The 24,707-nt window shown below is 38.7% G+C and overlaps 1 protein-coding gene across 7 annotated transcripts in view; it reads right to left on the bottom strand.

The window, feature by feature from the left end:
- LOC142062582 (multidrug resistance-associated protein 1) overlaps positions 1 to 24,707 on the bottom strand; it is a 59,251-nt gene that overhangs the window by 28,807 nt on the left and 5,737 nt on the right. For 2 of the 7 annotated variants that reach the window (XM_075105166.1, XM_075105162.1), the window contains exons 2-12: positions 15,926 to 16,102; positions 15,044 to 15,169; positions 13,580 to 13,717; positions 12,327 to 12,452; positions 9,207 to 9,268; positions 8,225 to 8,356; positions 6,997 to 7,224; positions 6,136 to 6,313; positions 5,232 to 5,393; positions 3,704 to 3,796; positions 2,128 to 2,331 (exon numbers count right to left, since the gene is read on the bottom strand). In XM_075105166.1, the coding sequence (XP_074961267.1) occupies positions 2,128 to 2,331; positions 3,704 to 3,796; positions 5,232 to 5,393; positions 6,136 to 6,313; positions 6,997 to 7,224; positions 8,225 to 8,356; positions 9,207 to 9,268; positions 12,327 to 12,452; positions 13,580 to 13,717; positions 15,044 to 15,169; positions 15,926 to 16,102 (1,626 nt within the window). Of the gene's footprint in view, positions 1 to 2,127; positions 2,332 to 2,425; positions 2,441 to 3,703; positions 3,797 to 5,231; positions 5,394 to 6,135; positions 6,314 to 6,996; positions 7,225 to 8,224; positions 8,357 to 9,206; positions 9,269 to 12,326; positions 12,453 to 13,579; positions 13,718 to 15,043; positions 15,170 to 15,925; positions 16,103 to 17,160; positions 17,201 to 17,581; positions 17,947 to 24,707 lie in introns of those variants that run through there. The other 5 variants (XM_075105164.1, XM_075105165.1, XM_075105167.1 and 2 more) reach the window with 5 other exon arrangements.

Below are 24,707 nucleotides of genomic sequence, written 5' to 3' on the forward strand. Positions count from 1 at the left end.
AAGTTAGAAACACCCCAATGCTAACACTTTTTATATTTTGTAGAGACTACCAAGACCCTAGATATCCAAGTACAGCCCACCTTATCACAGACAAATTGTTCTCCAAGAAACTTGAAATGTTACTGCGTTACAAAGATGAAGCCTTCTAGTACCTAAACAGTTCACAACAGAAAAGCTTAAGATCCATGCTGAACAAGGAAATGCCGTTGAACCATTGTTACCACTCATAAGGTATTAAAATACTTCCAAAAAATCCATATACTTATTTACATTAAAAAACATATGTTTATTAAATTATGGTGAAATTGAAGTAAGCTAAGTAAAAAGAAATGGTGGCTTTTAGGTCTATTCCCTTCACAGTGTTTTCTTCCATCGTAACAACACTCAACATTCGTACCTCAGTATATCACAAGATCCAGCAACTTCTTCCTACAGACTGCCACTTAAAACAAGAAATCAGGGTAGGCTAACCTTTGGTGTTCACCCTCCCACAAGACTTGAAACAATTAGCTCAAATGCCTAAGGAATACTCTCATCTAAGCACAGCATCCACTGAAGACATTAGTATTTCTGTTAAAAATCTGACTGCTGTGAAGACATGTATTGTTCCTCATACAGCAGCTGACTCAGCTGTGACTGGTACAGTAGCTTGTTTGTACAATCCTTAGTTTGGACAACCATATCCCAGGGAAAAAGCCCTCCCACAGAGATCAAAACTAAGACAGGGTCCAAAGGATAACCTCACAAGCAGCATGTCTGCGCTCTTCTGTTACCAGCAATTAAGTCTGATGTACACCCTTATCAGCACACACAGCAGCAGGGGAAGTACTGGAAAATGAATAGTTTCCTGACACCATTATTAAACAATGTTTTAAAGAGCCCTGGCCATGGAAACCAGAAAAGGCGTAGAGGAAATAAGAGTTTTGCACGTCAAAAGCGCCTTCACGTAGGCACTTGCAATAATTCTTTAATCAGAATTTCAGAAGAACATATATGAAAATAAAAATCTGAGAAACAGGATGCTAAACAGCAGCCTTGCAGTGATAGCTAAGCGGCAAACCCCGAAGGTGTAGGACCATTGCCATGCATTCACAATGTCTGCTGAAACAGAGCTGCTCATTAGGTGAATTTGTCTTCTCAGACTCCACAGAACAGCATTAAGGAGTCCACCTGCAGAGTTCTATTTAGAAACTTCATTTAATAATGTATTTATACTAAAACCATCTCAGACTTCTTTTAGAAAAGCATTCACTTAAGAATGCAGCTGATGCTTCCTACCCAGGGAACCGCTTCTTCTGCCTTTCATCATGCCCAAAACATAATGTAAACACTAAAATTGTTTGTGGGGAAGGAATCTGAGACTGGAAAGTACACTTAAACACCTTCAACTGGAACAGTGCATATTTCATCCTAATGTAGTCATGGCTTTTATTTGCTTCTGCAGACAAGAGCAACAGCCTCTTGTTCTAATAGGATCTGAAGCAATTTTGGTGTGATCTCACCCTCCTCTCCCTTTTATTAGTGTAAATGTAAGATAGCCACAAACATAGTGGGGATGTTTCACATGTCAAGAATATTTTTTTTAAAATAAGAATTTGAAGCAATGGCTTTTACCTCTCCACATTGTTCTTAAACAGATGCTGAGAGAACCCAGGCCAGAGGTACACCTGGTGCACAATGTCCCGTTTGATCAAGGACTTATCTAAGGACCTGCTGCTCTCACAAAGATGCTGAAACGAGGGAAATTTTGCTCTGTCAGCCACAGCTACCACCTGGAAGATACCGTGCACACCAGTAACCTCTTCTAATTCTGACAATCCATTTAAGTCTTAGGTTCCTCAAATACACCACCAAGATACAGAGGGATGCAGAAGAGGTTTTTATTTTTAAATACTTCAGCCATTAACTTCTAGAATACAGCCATCTTGGATGTTACCAAGTTTCAGAGAAAACAGTAGTGTCTTTACATAGAGAAGCAGAGACATAAGTGTTCAAATTCCCACCTGAGTGGAGAGCATTCTGACTCTTCCATTCATTAAAAAACAAAACCAAAACAAGTTCTCAAGCATTGCCGTGGAAAGCATGATGCCAAAAAGGAGAGCAGACCTCTAGATTTGTTTCACTTACCAAAAAAGGAGCACAAACCCACGTGAAGGTTGCCATTGCAGCAAGGTAAGCAGATTTTTTCAGGATTTTGAGTTCTTTCTGTCTGATCTCTAATACCTTCTCTCTGAAGGCTAATTCCCAAGCATAAAGTTTCAGAACTTTAATCCCATTGAGAATTTCATTCATCAGCTTAATTCTGTTGTCTTTGCTCTTCATTTGAGCCACCTAAACACAACATTGCAAAAAATAATTAGCAGAGCACAATACTTGGCAGAGCCACAAAGTTCTGAGCTTTGTATTTTGCAATGGCAAAATTTACCTCATTATCATCAAAAGCCTACTAGCTTCCCAAGCAGGAAATCTGAGATGCTATCTGAACAAACAAATATGCAGAATTAACAAAATATTTTAAACCAATTAAAAAAATGCTTCATGCAACTAAAAACCCAAACCAAGATCAAAACAATTGTGGCACTGGTTTCAGTGGGATCAACCCTGCATCAGGGAGCCCTGGGACTCAGGTTCCTCCTAGGTACAATATGCAGTTAAAAAATAAGCCACTATAATTAAGCTTCAGTGATTTGCAGTTTGCATCTAACCTTAGACCAAACTTGGTTTTGCTTCATTTTCAGCACTATCAATGGCTTTCTGGTAGAAAGCAAAGAGCTTTCCATTCAGCCATAAGAACAAAGTCCATTCCCATCTTCATAAAATCTTCTAATGAGGGCAATGCAAAGCTGAAATGATGTTCTGACTCAGCACTAGGCAGAGTCAGTAGACTGCACCAGTATGGCTATCGCCAGTGACAGTGTGGCTGTGACAAGCTAGATATCCCCTACTTCTCCCACATAGGGACCAAATGCTGTGGCATATTTTGACAAACATCTAGAGCTAAGAGGTTCCATTTAAATAAATTAATCTCCTCTGACATTCGGTTAATTCAGTTAGTAGTGAAGTCTGTACCAGAAAGCACATGGTGGGGCTGTTGGAAGTAGTTTTTTGCAATAGAAAACATGAGTTCGAGGCTATGTTTACTTATGTGTTCTCTCTGTAACCAACGGACACCCTCCAAATAAATATCAACTAGGGATCAAGAACAGCCAACAACTATGACTTCTCCACCCTCATCCCTCCAGAGAAAAAGGAAAAAGAAAACCCACCCAAAAACCAAGAACAAGCCACACATACACACCCCCAACACTGCAACCACCATCTTGGAAACGTGAATATTTCACTCATTAAGGTTCCATAGGCAGACAGTAGTTTACATTTGTACTTTAGTTCTTAGGCAGCAAGTTAAAAACTAAACTAATTCCAATCCAGTCACCAAGCATTTCATGAAGCTAGCTAACCTGCTACTGTGGTCTTACCTACTGCAAAATTTTTAGATTGCTATATATAGATACGCTGTAAGACTGAAAAATAGGTGAGTGTGTTCTTTCTGCACACACAACACCTCCAACCTTTCTTTCCCTTCTCTTTTTTTAAGGGATAAATGGGGGGGGGGGGGGGATTTAAAAGAACAAGCTTCAGGAACAAGTCAAAGAACAGAACGTGTTTCTTAAAAGCACTCTGTCCCATATATAAAGGTTCTAACCTGATAGGTTTTTGTCTTCATTGCCATCACAGCGTTTATCGGAACCAGAAGGATCATGACAGCCACACCTGCCAGCACTGAAGGACCTAAATTCTGAAAGGCACTTAATTGTAAACATTTATTCAAACTCATTTTTTAAAATATTTGGGTCAAACCACTGCATATGCTACGTAACGATCTAAATAAATAGCTACATGCTATATATATACACACACGCATATATACGTATGTACATATATACACACACAGAGATCTTTTAACGCTTTCCAGTTTCAGTTTTTTCTAGTTTGTCTGTTCTTCTGAGGTAGAGACCCTATCAGGGACTAGAAACTCATCTCAACGTTGTTGGCAGGCAAGTTTCACTACTAAAGCCTGATCACTATGGCAGCTGAATGGAACAGTTTAATCACCAAGGTCAACCTGGCAGGAATGTGTGCCCTGTTATCTCGGAGTAGTCGTCCTCTGCGCATACGCCCTGGCCCAAGGCCAACTGGCAACATATGGGGGTGGGGGGGGTGGGGGGGGGAGTGTCAGGCCCTCCAGAACTTTCAAGCACCTTCTAGCAACAGTACTGGGCATGTGCCCCACTGCCAAGCGGGAGGCAGGGGTATGCAGAACAGTTACTGACTGTGCAAGAGAGCAACCTTATAAAAGGGGAAACCAGCAGAGACGACGAGGGGAGTGTTCTAGAACATCTTCCCCTCCACCGGCTCCAAAGATGCATCAGACGCCCAGACTCCCCGCCTGGACCCGATGGACTGACGCAGATCCGTGGTGATAGCCGTCACAACAGTCCCACTCCCTCCCTCCCTCTCGTTCCCTTTTTCACCTTTTTTTTTTCCCCTCTCTTTCTTTGCTTTTCTCTCTTGTATCTATTTCTGGCCAAATAAAGTGACTAGGCACTTTACTCCGTTTTGAGTCTTAAGTCTATTTCTGAGAATGTAAAAGGAACCTAGACACTATAACACATTGGAGTTAATCAGAAGTTAAGCCCAGCCGCCCCCAACCTCCCAGAATCATCTGAGGTCAGTTGGAAAGCAAGGCATTTTAACCTCTGCCAAACTGTTCAACCCAACAGTGGCTCATGACAGACCCATGCAGGGAGTGACTACCTTCTTGGGGAATTTCATTACCTTTCTGACTGACAGTGAGAATCAGGAAGAGTCAGCCTGGTGACTGACCGGACTAGAAATTGCAAACACCTTGTACGGTGACTCTCAGAGTGCAGAACTAAGACAACTTTAAATCAAGTGACAAGTGAGATACTATAGCTGGTGCAGTCCCTCAAAAGACAGTTGCTCCCATCTGCATCCTCCCAACATGCACTCAAGATGTGCAAATTAAGAACCTCCTGCCTTCCTTCTTGACAGCAACAACAAAAGCAGCTCTCAATGGCTTCTAAACAAACAGCATTTTCTCCACACTGTTGTAAACCCCCCAGTGGTCTGAACAACAGCTGTCTGTAGTCATGACCATAGGAAGCAGCATGCTGCCAAAGGCAAAACAGGAAACACCACACAATACTCACCTGCCACAGTAAGTATAGTGCTAATATCACCTGGAGAGGTGCAGACCAAATCATGTTTATATAGGTAGCCAAGTCCATGAATCTCTGAGCATCCACTGACATTAGATTCACAATCTCACCCACAGTAGAAGTCTTTCTAGCAGAATTTGTGATAACAAGTGCCTAGGTGCAGATTAAAAATAAAAAACAATTTTAAGGCAACATGGAGAAAGACTTAGTAATTTGCATTTTCTCCACAGAATTCAATTGCTTTACAGAGCTCCATCTTTAAAATTACAAGCAATCATTTTTGTGCTTCATATTCTGTTTAACCTGCACATCTTACAAAATGCAAGTTGTATAGTTTGAAGCAAGCAGCTGGGTTTCAACTAACAGAATGAAAGACAACAAGCAGTCTTTGGTGTTAGGGTTGGTTGGTGGTTTTGTTGCTCGGGGGGGTGGGTGGGTGGGTATTGTTGGCTTGTTTTGTTTTTTAATGTAAGAAGCAGAACCTTCACTTCTCGCCATACATTTTTCTCACACAGAGCAATCAGTCCACAGCTTTCTAAAAAGTACCAGCTTATTCCAAGATGAGGTGGCACTGCTGCTAAGTCCCAAATGAAGCTGTAAATGTAGACGCATCTCAATTTCTGCACAAACTGAAGCAGTTTCACACCCCTAGTCTAAATGAGACAAGGTTTCCTGTTTGGTAGTGGGAAGAAAAAGGTGCCTAAACTTTAACTAGTAAATTAGAAAACTGCACTATCTTAAAGGCTTTTATTTATATATTAGATACTCTCTCATGTCTATGAAGAGTTAGGAATCCACCTACCAGAGTCTCCAAACCACTTTAATTATTCAGGCTTAAGCGATGCATTTGCACAGTCACTGAGAGGTATTGTCATATATTTTAAGAAACACCTACCTTTCGATAAATGACACCAACAATAGCTGTTTTGAGCCTCATTCCAGTTACAAAGCAGATATGAAAATACTGATGAAGAATCAGTGTCTGAAGACAGGCACAAACAAACAGCAGCCCTGTGTAAAAGTAGCCTTGCCAGTTTGGGGCAGCTTTGTTGTTTACAAAGTTGATTAGCAATCTGTGGAGAGAAGAATTAGTTCTCTTGACCAAATGAGCAAATCAAAATGAAGTGTCAGGGTTACCACCTCAGATTACTCCAAATATTACATGGGTCGTGCAAGCACCCAAAGTACGAAACTCAGATAAATCACTTCAGCAAACACCTTCGAAACCGGAGATCATTTTATGCTAGCGCATATCACTCCCTCCTCCTTATAGTGTACTAATTTAATACATAAAGTATCACATACCTGACATGTACAGCATTCCCTTGGTCCTACACTAAAAAGCCTCATACTCCCTCCAGCTAAAATACAATCACTTACAGATGTTTTACTTCTTCTCACCTTAAAGCAATACAACCACTCCCACCCCCTTAGCTCTCTGTTGCTTCACATACTGTGACTTGTATCCCACAATCATAACAGGTTAGAATTAAATAAACTCTCCTGCTATCGTAGATTAAGTTCCTGCCTGGCCTTCGTAGTGTTGGAAAGGAACATAAAAAGTCAAACATTTAGTGCATGATGTTATCATTTGAAAACCAATGGACCAGAATCTTCTGCGTACATGGTCTCTAACTTGCACGACAACTCTTCCCCATTGAACCAGCTGAAGGCAAAGCAGCTTGGTGAATGAAATACCAGTGTGTTTTAATTTCTGTCCACCTACTTTTAATAAAATAAAGTATATAGGTCTTACTTCAGAATTTCCGGGCCTGCAAACATCAAGAGATCATGTGCAGCTTTAAACAGGAAGCTCATGAGAAAATATGGTCCAAAGGTTTTATATAACACCTTGAATAAAGATGCTTCGGAGCTCTTCTGAGATGGTTTTATAATCAAAGCTTCAGCCTCTTCTGTCACATCACCATTTGCGTCACTTGATTTTTGCTGCTTTTTGGGCGAGTATACCATATTTAATGGTTGCCTGAAATAAGCATAAGTATATAATGTAGCCTTTATTTAAGCATAAAGCCAACTGGAAAAATGCACAGTATACAAATGAGATGTTTATGAGCTGTTTATTGCCATTCTTAATAGTTTAACTGGGTTTTACTGTCAAACATTTTTTTAATCATACAACCATAGCTAAATGAATTGGCCATTCAGAAAAGGTCTTCTCTGTAAGGACAGGTAACATTCTTCTTGAATCTCTCCTATAGGTCTGCCCTGGGCAATGAAGAATAGGGCCATAACCTGTGTTAAACTTAGAGAGCAAAGGACATTATTATTCTAGAACCCAATATGCTGAACTTTCATCAAAATCAAGGCCTCACTGTACCAGAGTTAACAGATTGCAGTCAGATTTATGCTAAGTCATCCCCAATGGACTGAACAAACTAGTTTCATACACCTGGCTTTTGCCAAAACTACATAATTCTAAACTTCTGAGGACAAGCTGTATGTAAAAATACACTAAGCAAGCAAGCATTCTTCCATCAATGAAAAGGTACTTCTATTTGTTGCAGTAAAGGATGATGAAAGTAGGATGGAAACTGCAGGCATTCAGTCTTTCTGATTTTAGTCCTCCGGCTTAAATGCCCAGGCTCCCCATAGAGTCAAAGTAAAGAAATAAGCTTCTTGCTTTTACACCCTGAATTGCCTTCCTGAGGCTTCACTAACTATAGAGGGAGCCCAAGCTCCTAAATTACGTGACTGAAGTTTGACTGCATGAAAACATTCCCTCCCCAGGGAAAAAACACACAATAAAGGTAACAACAATCAGCTTTGGATCGTGAAAGACTAAGGGAAAATTGATGCAGCTTTTCATAAAGACAACACACAACATCCTGCTTGGTTCCTGTTCTGTATGCACTTAAGGACAAATACAGAGATGCCACTTGGGCCTAACAAAAGCAGGCTTGATAACAGATGATAAACATTCTACACATCTTGGAAGAACTGCCAGCTAGCATGACTGAACTTACCTCTTGGTCTTTGCCCACTCTTTTGCCCAGTTTCTAGCCAAACCTGGCACTATCTCCTCTGATTTGTCCTCTTTATTTAATGACCACAGATCCTTGGCTTCCAAAGGTCTCCGATAACCCTGAACCATCAACCTGTATTAGAAAGAATCAGCACTATATATTTAAGAACACTAGAGATACATATATGTATATGTATGTGTATATGTGCCATAACACAGTGGTCCTTACACCCAGCCCCAAAACAGAGCCAGGTCTCCTCAAAAGTGCGTGCAAAGCACCTATAGCAACACAGGTCCAGATACCAAAACATATATCCTCCTGTCTTTACTGTGAGAATTAGACACCAAAACATCTAAGGATCCTGGATGTGCCACTGAATTCAAATTTCAGGGAAAATAAAGAATGAAGTGATCTCGTTTGAAAGTCAGCCAGGCAATTAATATTCCCATGCCTACCAAGTTTCAAAATCTTTATTAGCCTTTAATTTTCCAAGCAATTCCTTTCATCTAGCTTTCTGTTGGAACTCTGGCCAAGTACCGACCACAACTATACACCAATATTATTTTACACATTTCTGTGTTTTAATTCACAATAACATGAGTTGTGATCAAATCATACAGCATAACTAAAGCTAAGTTAATTTAAAAAAAGAACCTACTGGACAAAGAGCTCACAGTTTTGAATGCCTTAGTTTTTAAATACAGCAGATAATTTCTACCTTCTTATATTTTTCAAAGAAAAATTTATTATATTCTTTCAGCCAACATATTAAATATATACTAGCAAAACTTAAAATTACAAAGACCTTATGAGGAAGTAAAAAAATTCAGGACATCAGGGGGCGGAATTAATCATTTACAAAGCAACCAACCAAAACAACAAAAATTGCATGATTATTACTAATTTAACTCTGAAACCAGGATCCTAAAATGCCATCTAACTTTAACTTTAACTAGTGCTTTATGCATCATCTTGATCTTACCCTGTGATCCACCAGAATGTGATTCTGGAGAGGAAAGAAGCACTGAACTCTGGACATGGATTCTAAAGGAAGAAAAAAAAGAAATCAAGCCACATACCAAGTGACTGATACAGGGCCAAAAGAAACAAATCAAGCAGAAAAGATGCGTTTGAAATTACTTTTGTTTATACTTTAACTTTTGTTTATACTATTTTTTTCACATTACTAAACTTGTCATTTATGCTGTTGAGAGCTTTTTCAGAAAACACAGGCACAGCTTCAGGGCTGTCAGCAGATTAGACCACTGGGACACAGGAATAGCAGTGCTCCACATCAACAATGCAACAAATATTTGAGGGAATTTTATAAAACAGTGCAGGCCAGACAGTCTCTCAAGATGTCATGATCAGTGCCTGCCTATATCAATGCAAGGTACGCTATGAAAGCATAAATATGATAATTGCATAGAGTTAGTCATAAATTAAGAACTCAGTTCAACTCTTCTGGCATTTAATTGCTGTGACTCCATCAAAACAGATGCACAAATAAAAAAAAAATTTTAAACTCCATAAAAGTATCCCGAAACAGCCCCTAAAACCTCTACACCTCATTTATCAATAAGCATGGGAAACTTAAGTATCCATAAAGGTATGCAGCTAGCTCATGTTCTACATCCAGCACAATGGCTGTCTGGTCTAACTACTTGTTCAGGTTAATATCCTTTCCTAATCTGGTTGGATTAAAACAGCAGAAAGGAAAGCTGGAAGAATTTCGAAGGCTCTAAAGGTGATTTACTTCCAGAATTCCACTGCAGATTTCTCTCTTCTCTCTTTCACTGCTCTGAACAGCACCTAAAGAATGCTAAAACCAGCCACTCCTTTGGCACACAAACTACTAGGTTTTTATCATCAACTATAATTGGAGCAACTCAGGTATTTCCATCCACAAAAGTCAAACATCATTAGATTATTCCAATTAAAACAGCCAGAGCCAAGTGTTTCCCAGATTTGCATTTTTCAACTCATGTTTGTGTAACCTGGCTTCTCCACTAAGCTATATTGACGTGTGTTGTAGTCAAACTACACAAAACAGACTCCTGCATGTCCTCGTCACAACAACTTTTTTTGCAACTTTGTAGGAAACAATAAGAGTATGTATGAGATAGATGCTTTTTTGAAAGGGGGTGAGAGTTCTGCATTTCCAAAGTATTTAAACACTTGCAACAAAATGATTCAAAGCAAATCCAACACCTCACCTAATGAATAAAAGTTTAAAACTCAAAAGTAAAAAAAAAAAAGGGGGGGGGGGGAACGGGGGGCGGCAGTACTTTCAGCCTCACCAACATTCCTGACAGATTTTTACTTCAGCAAATACAGGGAATACTTTCAACTTTAACAAAATTTAAAAATATTCTGAACTTTACATAAAATGCTGTATTACTTTTTTTGCTTTATACTTTTTTTTAGTCCACTTGCAGCTGGAAACTCTAAGTTCAAGAGTCCACTAGATCTTGTACTACCAAAAACTGGGCTTCATTTGCATAAAGCAAAAGTTTAACACATTAAGACATATTAGATTACTGTTAAAATAACTACTTAATTTTATAAAAAAAGTATTATCACAAAAAGAATTATTAATCCTACTGACAATTTATGCCATATTGAATGAAGACAACAAGTTGTAACAAGTGTGGACTTATGTAATGGAAACAAAGCAAAAACAAGCGACAAAACATACTGACTTCTATCTACATCAGCATCTACATATTAGAAATTTCACTTTAGTTTTTTGGCGTAAATAATACATAATAAGATTTTACTCAAGACTTATATTTCTGGTTTGGAAATGCTCAGCAGAGGGAATTAAGCAGAATTTAAGACTGAGTAATATGACTTGCTTTGTTCTTTTCCCCATTATAACATTCAAAACACACCACTCATGAAAGAAGGTTAAAATTTGCAGTCTGCCCTATTTCCTAGAGACACTCCTAGAAATACTCAGAACACCAAAACAAACCACTGTGGTCTCAAAGCACCTTGTAATTATTATAGCCATGATTGAATCAGAAAAGGTTTCCATAAATCTGCAATATCCTGTCAAATACATTTTGTCCCTGAATGAGACTAAAAAACCCAAAGATGAAGCTGATCCAAAGACTCCACAGTGTACTCTTCCCTCCAAGCATATACGCACAGTCTGCCAGCAGTAATGCAGAGCACCACTGGCACACTGTTTACCAACATAGAAAGTAACTCTGGAATTCAATAAGTGCAACTGGTTACAGACCTCTTCCACAGTTACTAAGGCAACCCTTATTTCCCCCCTCACACATTTCATACCTTCCTTTGTCAGTCGGTGCCACCTAACACCCATTAAACCAGAATTATGCCTTATAAAAAAATACAGAACTGAGGTTTCTAAGGTTGGCACATCCAAACTCCAGGCAGTGACAGGTGTCACTCCACTGTGACTCAGAAGGTCTAGCCTGGGGCTAAAGCAAACAGTATAACGATCCAGCACCCCTGGGTCACTTTAGATCTATGCCATATAGCCAGCACATATAATTAAGAACACAGGCAAAAAAGATCACGTCTAGGTAAAATCAGATTTCTACATCCAGACCACCCTCTAACATTAACTTCTCCTGGAATTGAGCTGTGTAAATTTTTGCTTGACACAAGAGAAGTAAATATGGAAATAAAATGCATCTATCCAGATTCACAAGTTTTCCAGGTGCAGATTCTTCCCCATCTTCAATAGGAAGGGAATATCCATCCTTATGGGTTAATGCCTACTGAACAGTATCAGGTGACTAGGAAGACGGTTTTTCAAATCAGTATTTCCTACCGATTGCCAGAAGCACTACTGAATATAAATACATATGACTTGACCCTCAGGAATGCTATTCAGGAATGGCTAAAACAGTATTTTTGCTCTTTCCCTTAAATACAGCCCACCCTGTTTTGCATGTTATGGCCTTCATCTTCTGTGTCACCAACTAAAGAACAGAAAGAACACTCTGTTGCAAACAAGTCAACAAGTTTTTAATTATTTGGCATCTGGGAGACTATGGCCCTATAACTCATTGTACAGAATATTGCACACGTAATACTCGGCACTCAGTATAGACTGAACACTTACAGGATCATTTACTGTTTCAGAAAACAAAGGTGGTCGTTCTGGAAAACAACACAGGATCAGCTGTACAAGTAACAGGATGAAGTAGATGCAGAAGGTAACATAACGAAATGCATCCACTTCAGCACCCTACAAAGGAAGGTAATATTCCAATTAGAAGGCTTGAGGAATTTCTTTAAAACATGTTACTATTAAACATAAAACAGCTCCTTACTGTAAATTCTGCAAGCTATGTAAGTGTTACACTACCCACTCCAATGCAAATTAAAGGCAACACCTATTTTGGTAATGGGAAGGTAAAGGGGCAGGGGGGGAGGAGATTAAAGATAACATTTACTTTTAATCAATCACTGCCATAAACACACAAGCATGAACTTCCCCTGCAGAGAAGTTCTTTTTAAGACACAGTTTGTACCAACACAACATGCCCCAATTTGAAGTCAAGGTATTTTTTACAGGAGCAAGGCATTTATGCACTGGGTAGTAAGGAGTTTTCAAAGCAAATTTGTTAATTAGCGTACACACAGAAAATAAGAATTAGAGAAGCAGAATTTAGATTACAGTTTGTTGCATTGTGCTCAAATTCCAGATGTTCTTCCATTTTTTAGAGCGAGACCGATAAAGCACAATCCACAGAAATCAAAGCACAGGGACGGATGGAGACACCCCCACACACCCACCAGTAAAACCCCACTCCCAACAGCTAAAGACAAAAGTTGGCTAAAACTTATCAAAACTCACAGCATGGCTTAAAGGTTTCAAGAAAGTGATATGCCATTTTCAGGCATCTCCACAATTAATCTGATATTTGAGGTGGTCTTACTATAAAGCAGACTGACATCAAAATATTTCACTTCTACACTTTCATTTTGTCTCAGCAGATAAGACCACATTACCATCAAACCCAGTGTTTCAGGAAATCCACTGTATAATCAACAGGAAGATGATGTAAACTCTCAGAACAGTTTCATGTCAAAGATCATACACTTTTACTGTACTTAGCACACACATCCCCTTTCTGGAACAACTAAGCAGAATTTTCTTGGCAGCTGTTGCTAGTTAAGACTACTACGAATTTCACTAGCATTTAGAAACAAGAGACATTAAGTCTTGCTTGTTTTACTTTTATAACCCGAGTAATGAAGGTACACTGAATGGATCATTAACTGACTTGGCTGGCATAATTAGCAAGCAACTACTCTATTACAGCAGCATTTGGGATCATTTTCGACTGAATGAGGACAGCAATCACTTACCATATTTAAGGCATGTATTATTTTGGATCTAAATACCACTGTGGCACACAACAATGAGATAAGCCAGAAAATTGTCATTACACCTGAAGACTGGACTCCTTTTACTCTTTCATACTGTATTAAAAATGTGGCAAGCAACTGTGGACAAAGAAGATAAAAATACATTCACAAGCTTTAAGTTTTACAACACATTATACACATATACAAGGTAGTGTGTTAAAGTGTGCTTATTGAACATTTCAAATCCACTGTCTCCCAAACATTCTAACACCCAGAGATTTTAAGTGTAATTCAAAAATACATTTAAATAGGAAATTCTCTGGAGCAGTAAAGCTAAGAAGTGGACAAAAAAGGGAAAAGGAATATGTATTACACAGAAGCAAATGACCACATACACAAAAGCACTTCAAAAGCTGCCAGTCTTTATTTCTTCACTTTTCTGGTTCTGCATCACAAATCAGCAAGCATTTATAGTGACCCTACATCCCTTCCAAGTATTTCCCAACTAATTCTTTTTAAAATAAAAAGACTTCTTTCCATACAAGCCACAATGCCAAACAACACTGACTAAGTATCACTCTATTTCTGTATTGTATGTTTCCAGAGTCCTTCAGGAAGCTGGTACAACTTAGTAATCTCACCTGGTTACTGCAACATACATTTTCAATCATTGACAATTGCATTATTAAATGAAGACAAACTATTTAACAGCTCTTGCATCTCTCAGTATGTTTCAGGGCTGGGGTTCGGTTTTGTTTTGTTGTTGTTATTGCTGTTGGAGTTGTTGTGTTCCATCCTATTCCCCCCTTGAGCAGCATGTTTAATCACTACCATTCCAGTCTGATAAATGTAAGGCAACTGACAATAAATCAACGGCAAGGCATTTTCCTTGAAATGCAGGCTGCAGAGATACTGGTGTGAATGTAGAAAATACTTGAGCATCCAGGTAGAAAGAGTTAGCTAGGAACACCTATGTGCCTCATGTGGCATTTAAAACTTTCCACCATGCCAAACATAACAAAGAAAAAATGCACTGAAAAATGTTACATGAAAGAGTTTGCAATAAGATACTTAATAATGCAATGCCTTTGACAGTCTCTTACAAGTTCAGAGCAATTTGTATTACCCAGGTTTAATCAGTTCTCTCACTTGCTTCCTCCACCCCATGCTTGAGTCAAGCTATCAAATGAATGGTAGCTCAAGCCTACCAAAACAAGGCAAGACAACTAGCACTGGCTTGCGTGCCGACATGCAAAGCACACTGAGCACAGCTGAGCTGGGTTTTTTCCATAATTTTTTTTTTAAAAGAAAGCAGACATTTCAGAGTCAATATTTCACAGTTCAACTGCAGATTATGTCTGCATGTAAAGATCGTAGCTTAAAGATTTGCAACACTGAATAATACTAAAATGCATGTTATTGCTTAAGGCTTTCATGAACAAAGGCCATAACAGAAAAACTTACCATTGTTATACCCAATACTGTAGGCCTAATGAGAAAAAATGGAGCTCGAAAAATATTTTGACTTCTTTCCCAGAAAGAGTAGAAAAGGTCTGCCCAGCAGACTATCCACAGTATTAAGCCCAAAGCCTGCAATACAAAAGTGTATTTCATACATCAGCTCACACAGATTAGGCAGCACAATATATACATGAACACTAGATGTGAAGTGTCAGTAGAAGAGGAGTCAGAACCAGAACATCTCTTTTGGGCAATTCTACAACATGCACCAAAGAAGAGTAATTTGGCTTTACCTATTGGATCCCCGATAGAAGAAAAAAGTTTACTCATTTTTAGTACCATATAATTCATTTCTTATTAAGCAGGAAGATGGTGAATCTCACTCCTGACTGCAGAGACAAAAACTCTCCAATACACCATGCTATTATAGTCCTTCTTAAAACTTTTCACTTAGTCTACCGGGGGGTGGGTGGGTAAGAAAACATTAAGTACCTATTTCACAACAGAATTGGACTAGAACACTTGCAGAAGCTGTGGAAAACTATGTTGTGTAATATAAGAAGCAGAAACAATAATAAATTCTTTTTATTATTGAAATAAAGGCCTCAAGTTTGAGTTGCCTAAAATAGTCTTCTCCAACTGGTCTTACAAAGGATTTCCATGCTTTTTTTGCTATGTTAGAGTAAATTTCAGAAAGCCTACTGGTAAAAGGTCAATGGAAACACGTAAGGCTTGGAAATCAAACACAAGTAGAACAACCAAGTTACAGCTGAAGTATGCACACAGGCCAAGACTGATGCTCAACAGTGTGCTAAAACATCGCTGAAAAATAGATTCAAACTTCCAGATAAGCTTAGTAAGTTCTTATTTTAAAAAGTCACATACCGTTTTGGCTTTGTTGAGGTTTGACATTTGTATGTATCCCCTGTCATGACAACGAAGGTATAGGAAGTACAATGGGAAGCAGACCCACAGGTAAATGCAAGGAATCCAGACCAGGACTGTGTTCTGAAAGCACTGAGTGAAGTCTGGATTTTCTGTGTGCCATGTCAGATTCCAGTCCTGGGGAGAGAAAACAGATCAAGTTAAAGAAAAAACAAACACGGAACTTCAGCATTTAAAAAAAGAAATAACCATTATCTGCCTTATTGTGTATCTCTTCTTGTGTATTTATTTATACTTTTATTAATCTGGCTCCATTCTGAGATGTTTCTAATTTTATTGCACTTTATGTAGTTCAGAAGTTTTAAACCTTCACAGGATGGCATTAATGTCACTTTTGTTGGTTATACACAGCTACCGTAACACACAACTCACTCACACGTAGTACTGGGATCTTTAACCATACTTACCAAGATCTTTAACAGAATTAATCAAAGATTTTCACATTATTGTTGCAGAAAAATAACATTATAATCACTGTTCATGTATGTACAAATACTCAGATACATCCCATTCCCTAATCTCAGTGTGGAAACATTATCTGGCACACAGTAAACGTGAACAGCACAAGACAACATCACTTCACTATTTGTGAAGTAGTCTCATAGCTCCCAAGCTATCTGCACAAACCCAGTTGAGACTTTCTGGTAATTCATAACAACAGGGCACAGAACTAAGTAAAAAAGTCTCACCCTTGCAGCCCATTTCCTACTCAACAGCAGGAAAATGTAAAACAAAATAAATTCAGTATTTTCCTATTTCTTGTGGTCACCATTTCCATTACTGGTACAAGGACTATTTACAATGACGGGCTATTTATTAAAATGAACTTTCATACCATATTTATGACTGGCTTGAGTTAGGGAAATCTCTTGCAGGAAATTATACCTTAAAGTTACTGACGTTTCTGTAAAATTACCAGAAGGGGCGCTTCCTTTCAAGTGCTGTAGATTTCTGACTCTCCAACAGAATGCTGCAGTACAGAGATATCACTGCTGCAGATGGACAGCAATGTTCAACAGCCAAAGCATAGCTCACAGGCTTCTGTTTAAAAGCCACACACGCAAGAGTAGCAGCCCCATGCCCAAAGGCTTGTTAACTGTAGTGTCATTTTCAGTCGCAAAGCATTTTTTCAGACAGTTGCACAGCTTACAACTGCACAGATTACCAGTACGTACCACTGCCAGGACATAATGGCAGTCAGTAATTCTTCTCTGCCTGAGCTGGTCACGGAAGTAAATGCCATTATCCACATTTTATAGATGAGAAAACAGAACCAAAAGAAGCTCTAGTGCCTGCCCCTCTATTCCAACATCAAAGCTGGAAACAGACACCACTGCTCAGAATCACTGCACTTTGATCCTTATTTGTCCCCATCTTCCACTGATTAAACAGTTTCAAACACAATTACAAACAGAGGAAAATAGATCCAAAGAGAAATGTAAGACATAACTTGCAAAAATTTCAACTTGAGGCTAAACAGACATTATTTTAATCATAGAGCAAGCTTCCCCTTAAATTTGACCATCCTGTATTAAGATGTTTTGACTTAAAAAAAAAAAAAACCACCACCACCACCCCCAAAAAAAAAAAACCCACCTTATTTTGAAAATGTATTAACAAAAGAATTTTTCTTCCCTACTTCCCTCTCATTTTCTGTCAGAATCTAGGACTTCTTTCTCAGTTAGATACAACTGACAGTATGCACAGGACACACAGTTGTTATTTTTATCCTCTAATTCCACAGCACTCTAAAAATTCTTCTTAGTATCATTTTTTAATTTTTCAGTTTCAAGAAAAAAAATCTCTGAACTTAATACAGCCAATTCAAGGAAATTAACACTAGTAGAGCAAAAAAAAGCCCAACTATGTTTTAGTGTATTTGCATACGGGTCATCTAAGTTGTTCATGACAAGGCAGCAGCTGTGAGACGCTGTGCGCAAGCCACACGCTTGTGAAGTTCCCTGACTGCATAACATCAGAAATTTCAGCTGAGTCATCCTTACATTTAGCCACCACACAAATGTTTTCAGCTTTCTTAGTCCAGCTGCTCCACTCCAACACAACAGCCAAGAAAAAGTCTCATGACTCTGCATAACAGTTTACAATTCACAAATTAAGATAGTTAATATGATTATGATAATACGATTAACTATAATTAAGATTACTCATATGATAAAAGTAAATTGACAGGATGTAATCACCTTTACAACAAACAAGAGCACTGACATCATTTTATTGAGTAAATTTTTTGAGATCTACACACTGCTTAAGAAACTTATACTATCTCTTTTTTTCAGTGTTTTTAAATGCTTGCTGTAAAATGAATCAGGCAATTACCAGAAAGGACAGAGCAGGTAATGCACATGTCACTGCCACGTAGCTAAGTAAAAGAAGTGCTGCATGCATGACTGCTATGTACATTGGCTGAACGATATAATAAAAATATGTACAATTTTCCATTTAACTTTCATATTTGCAAGTTATCCAGAGGTGTGGCTGCACGAAGGCAAGAGGTGGTGATGCAACGGTACTTCAGGATTAAGAAAAGTTGGGGCAAATGGGCAGGTTGGGTTAAAATTACTGCTAGAATTTAACAGCTACAGTAACATCAGTGTATCTTCCTTCACATTTTTCCAGGATTTGATCCAGAGGCTGTTGGTATCAAACAGGAGTTTGGTAAGCTTAAATACACTATTATTCTCTATACAAGAGAAATGGCTACACTCAGATGAGGTGCAGAAGCTCTTCCATTTTACATTCATTTCAGGTGACAGAAGGTGAGGAAAGCATGCATGAAGAGAGAGACATGGTAGTATTTTTTCCTGCTGATTCCCTAGGTGAAATTCTCTCAGACTATGTCTGTACAAGGCAGCAGCACAGACAGGAATAGAGCTGTAGACCCAATATTTGCTGCTGAGCACTTGATGTCCTCACAAGATGCCTTTCACTCAGGTCCACATGAAACGAGTTGCAGGCTCCCCTACAGATTGACTAGACTGTCCATCAGCCACTGGAGCATGTTTCCCAGTTAATGCCTGTCCAAAAGGCACTTGGGCCACTCTTGAGTGAACCAACAAGCAGGACAGGGGACTGTCAGGAGGTCGCATCAGAAGTAGGCTCCTGGTCTGAACTGAGATGTTAAACCCTTCAGCAGGCAAAGTCAAGAGGAACTCAATCCATTACAAAAGAAAGGCATATCTTAAGTTCCGCACGGTGAATATCATAGCTTTATGAGATTCAGTTGTGGCTGGGAAACATGTCACTCATCATGAAATCAGCATGTATTCATATTCAAATCACAACGTTCAGTTACACAAGTCTAGACTAGTTCTGCCAGTTTAAAGCACATGCTTCTTGTTTGCTTTATTGAAACCCAGTTTCAGAGTTTTATTTTTTTCCAGCATGAACAAAAATTCTTTATGGAACTATGCAGAAACATTCACTGAAGCAGACCTTTGTATTTATCAGACATTAATTAGCAGATTAATGACATTTTTCTGACTCAAGTTTTAGAAACACTATTTTAGCAAGTTCTATTAAAGCACTAAGTTGCCCCATTTTCACATCTCAAAGATTCATAACAATTTTCACCCTGACTGATCAGCTAACCCTTCTACTTTGCAAGAGCGTATCAAGTGACAGAGATCCAAGTATCCATTGAAAGCCTACACAAACTAGCAGCCTCCTGCCATGCAGGAGGAGTAGGAAAAAAAGTTAGGTTTATAGCTATTAGATTTTATCATCTGGAAGCAGCCTTTAAGCTATGACTGCAGGACCCCACAGGAGAAGAATCAGTGTGATCCTTGTTCCTTTCTTGGTAGATGTTGGGAGAGATGTGCTGTTGCCGCATTTTAGTCTAGTCCAGAAGAACCACATCTCAGATGTTAAAGTTTCAGCTTGTGTTTTTTTCACTCTAAAATCCCCGGACAATTTTAAAGTTTCCCAAAACAGCAAATGGGTATTTTTAAATTTACCCGACCTATTTCTCAGTTTTCATTTCCATCACCAGCACTGTGGCTGAAAAAATACGAGTCCACAGCTATTGTGCCCAATAGCATGTGTTCTATTATGGCACAAAAAAGCTTCCTATCACATTTGAAGTGAAACCCTCTATCTCCAAGAGGAGCACAAAAAATGCTTGGCATTCCCCAGAATCATGTGGATCTATCACAGGTAAGCCACTTATTTAATAGTGCATAAACCCTAGGAAAATAAAGAACTATTATTAATTCCTATCTAAAATTTCAGTAGCAAACAAGAACAAAATATTGGCAGTAGGACTGTAAGACAAAGTTGCAACACAAAAGATCACTTATTCTGCCTCTGCTGAGTAGAGGAAGACACGCCTTCAGTGTGTCTAAGCTGAGGAATAACAGTATTTGACACTGGATGGGACCTTATGGCTGGCTGCCTCTTTCCTGGCAGCCAGGAAAGTCTGTTAAGTGAGCAGTCAGCAGCCGCCTGTTCTCATATCAATAATCCTACTTGACCCACAGCACATTTTAAAATTCTCACTGGCAGAAGTGGAGAGACCAAAATTCCTCAGTTTCAGGCCTGCTGTGTGCAAGCGTGCTAGAGGTACAGGCTGCCAGCCACACTGTTAAATCTACCTGCATGAATGAGCTGTGACTCTGAAATGACTGAAACATTACTATACACCTACATAAAAAAAAATTACAAAACCACACTGGAATCTTCATAGCACAGTCAACACTTACTCTTTCAAATGGAGTTTGACACTGACATCGGTGTATGCGCACTACTTCAATATCACCCACAGAAGAACTACCTCCTTTGTAATACCAAGGTAAGTTTTCTCAATCTTATTTTCCTAACAGTAAAAAACTTCTTCCATTTAATGCAATGCTTACATTTAGTAGACTGCAAGTAATTAGTGCTCTCAGGCACTAACACTGTAATTGCAGCTGACAACTTTCATTATAATAGTAGCATCACTTTCTCACTGAATTAGGAAATCTCACAGTCTGGCAGCTCTAGATATCATATTAAAAAATTCCCCAGTGTAGCACCTATAAACCCATGAGCTGACTCAACCATTCTCCCCGATGCCAGGAGGCCATCGGCCTTTAGCCTATACTATCTAGGACAGCAAGTTTCCTGCCTGCCTCTCCCCAGATAGGGGATTTGCCTGATCTAGGTGAACCTACAGCCTCAGAAGAGCTACTAGCACCAGCGAACAACAAGGGCTGCAGAAAAGGACCTCTCCCTTTAAGGCTGATTTAAAGGAACTCTGCCCTTGCTTTAAAAGTCCCTGATACCACCACTCTACATCAAATTCAATAGTAAAAACAGTGACACTGTTTACCACACTAAGAATTAAGGAAAACAAACTACAAAGCAATCCATATTTTGCAATGGGTTAGAAGAAGGTCTGTCTTTAAGTGATGAACTTAAAAGAGCTCTCCAAAGTTATTCAGGCTGCCAAGGAAGTTTTATTTAATTTAGCTTTAGAAACTTTGAAGAAACACTGAAATAATGTTCTCAAAACACTGTAAATATAGCATCTTTATTATGTCATTCACATTTTGGAGTCAGATCATTGAACATGTTCTGAAGCTCACCATTTCTCTAAAAGCATATCTATAGAACAGAGCCTGAAACAAGCAGTGTCTTACACAATTTTCTCCAACATAACCTGTTGTGCTTACTCTTCAGGCTAAATCACAAGAAGTGACAGGTTGCCAGAACAAGCAACAGATATCTGTATGAGAAAAATACACCAGGACTCCCATAAAAAGCAGCAGAAACACCCACACCTGCATCTCTCGTGTCTGCTCAGCAATATTCGCAGGAACAAGCAGCAGACAGTAACAACATCCCTAACCGTGGCAAACAAGGCGTTGAATGAGGTATATGACACTACAAGCAACCATCACAAACTTCCCATTTACATGTTTATAAATCCTTTAAAAATACTACGCATATTGTATTGAAATTATTTTGGAAAAAGTACTACTTGCATTGAAGGATTCAATGGCTCTAGAATCAATTCCAGATGAAGTAGCATAACATACAAGGGACAAACATAGCTTTCCACCTTAGTTGACATTTATTTCCCCTAGCTTTTTTTCGTAATAAACAGGAAGTCACCCAAAATGCACAGATCTCACCTGTGACATAATGTAGTAGTTCTTGCAATTGAAGTGAGTGCAGAACGTACAAGTAAAGTAGTACCTTTGCTGTGACACACACAAAGTGAGCTCATGCTGCATCTAAGTAAAGCTTTCGGTACACTGCAAATTCCTTTGAAGACCTATACTACTACATTAAATTAATGGTTTACTGGTTTATTGTATTATCTAAGGCTGTACTCTGCCAATAGGAAGTATAAAAAAGTTTAAAATACTGACACAGATTTCACAGTAATATCTTTCCAACAGCTACTTCCTATGCTTAACGAAAGACAGCCAGGAGTGATTTTTTGGAACACACAAAACCAGGATTCTACTAAACAGTAAAAGCCACACAACCAAATACTTGACCTCATTCCCAAACCTACACAGACTCTAAAAAGTACTTCTGCAATGAGAAATGACAGAACTATGGTCCTGCATGGAACTATACTACTTACCACAAGCAGTGGAACAAATGAACATAGAGTGTACCAGACTGCTGATTTGGGAAGAGCCTTCAGGACTTCCCTTCATGGTCACACCTGAGGACAGGTGCTCATATCCTCACGGAGTTCTCAGACAATTCTTCAGGCCAATAACAGCCCAGTTAGATCAATAAGTTTCTACCTTTTTGTTCTTCTACTGCCACAAAGGTGAAATAAGAAACATTACTGGTAATTGCCATATTGGGATGTCAGAATTAGATTCAGATCTCCAACTCTCATGGAGATCACAATCACCCACAGAAAAACCATAGTTTGGGGATTTTTAAATTACTGCAGGAGAACTAAACCTACCATACAATTGAGGATCTTCTCCTACTTGATACTAGAGTCTTGGGCAGGGGGTGTTCAAACAGTGAGAATACAAAACATTTCTCCTCATAAAACCATGAATGGAACAAACTACTGCTATTAAGTCTGAAGTTCATTGGTTAAAATGCTAATAGTAGTTAGGGAAGCAAGGAAAAAAAATAATAGTTTAGCAAAAGTTTGAAAAATAGAGGTCTCCAGTTAAGATTTTGACGTGCAAGCCTTGTGTCTGAATTAAAAGCCTTAAATCATTCACAAGCAAGCCTTCCAGCCCAGCCTCACCCAATACCACATTCAGATCAAGACCTCAGATAGAAGAGACCATACCCCTTCTTCTTTTGTTTCTGAAATCTAAGCTTTATTCTTTTAGTCTCTTAACTTTGTCACAAGACAGGATTGTTAGAACAAGAGGGGAACATTAAAAAAATCTAATAGTCAGATAATAAATGGATCCTAAAATCTTTAAAGATTTAGGGGAGAAAATAACAGTAAGTGTTTCTAGTGACGGGGAAATATCCTTAATTTCTCATAACATTTTCTACCAGAAATGTATTCAGCAAGACTAAGTTCTCAACAGTAATGACTTAAATAATGCAGATTTGACTTGTTAAACACAGCCAAGAGAAAGCCTCTACCTTCCAGTGCCTGGTCCTGAACTTAAATCAAGTTCTTGCACTTGCCCAAAACCCAAACACGAGTACTTCATAATATTTACAAAGACTTTAAATCCTTTGTTACGGACAGCACTGCATCAGCTGAAACTGTGTGTAAAATGATGAGGGGGAAAAAAAAAAAAAAAGCATGTTTTGTCTTTACTTCCCTCTAGCCTAAAATAAGAAGCTGGTGCTAGCAAGTTGCCAGAAAAAGGAGCACCTGCAGCTCTGGAATTTAAAATACCTGATCTTCATAATCCAAGAAGCTAAAAGCCACTGAACTATGGCTACTTTTTGTGTGTGCATGTGTCAGGGAAACATATGACAGATTACATCAGCACTTGCAAAATTAAAGTATTTAGCCTCTTTCTACAGACATAGCATTTCTGTACCCTGCCATGTCTGCAAGTACCATGAGACAACATTTGGTCACATGACAAAATATTTACCATTCACAGTTTCAGAACCAAAAGGATGTTTTTCACCCTTCTGTAAAAGTTTTTCACTGAAATCACTGTTACTTAAAAGGATACAGGAAGAAGACCCTTGTTCTCATCTCCTTTTTCCACCAAAACCAGGACTTTTGCTTAATAATGCAACAGCCTGTATATTGAGTTCAAATCATTGTGAGAAGTTTGAACACACCTGGGTAATAATCTTAGAAAGGGAACAAGATAACAGCTTAAATCAGGATAAACTGTATCCGAAGCTACCACAGATGTAAACAGTGAGAAGACAGTAATGCATGGAATTCTGACTCTATTAAAAGTAAGCAAAAGGTCAGTACCCAGCAGCAGGCTTTTTAGAGATGTGACCCAGAATGACTTCAGTGCAACCTGGGTTAACCTTCACTTAGTCCCAGTATAGCACAATGTTTTAATGTAAACTGCATTGTAATTGCCTGCAACAGCACAAGTTATTCAGGGGATTTGCTAGGGCTTTTTTCCCCCCTCATTTAACTTTTCTGAGCAACCTTGAACCGACTGCTGTAGAACGACAGGTCATCTGTTAAGAAAATCCCCATCAACAACAAAATTTCAGGCTTCATTTTCCTGTATCTCCCCTAAACTGACCTAGAGAGATAATTTCTAATAACTTTAATTTCTAGGGAAATTTAGACCCT

The sequence above is a fragment of the Phalacrocorax aristotelis genome, chromosome 10 (genome assembly GCF_949628215.1).
Source record: "Phalacrocorax aristotelis chromosome 10, bGulAri2.1, whole genome shotgun sequence".
NCBI classification, from domain to species: domain Eukaryota; kingdom Metazoa; phylum Chordata; class Aves; order Suliformes; family Phalacrocoracidae; genus Phalacrocorax; species Phalacrocorax aristotelis.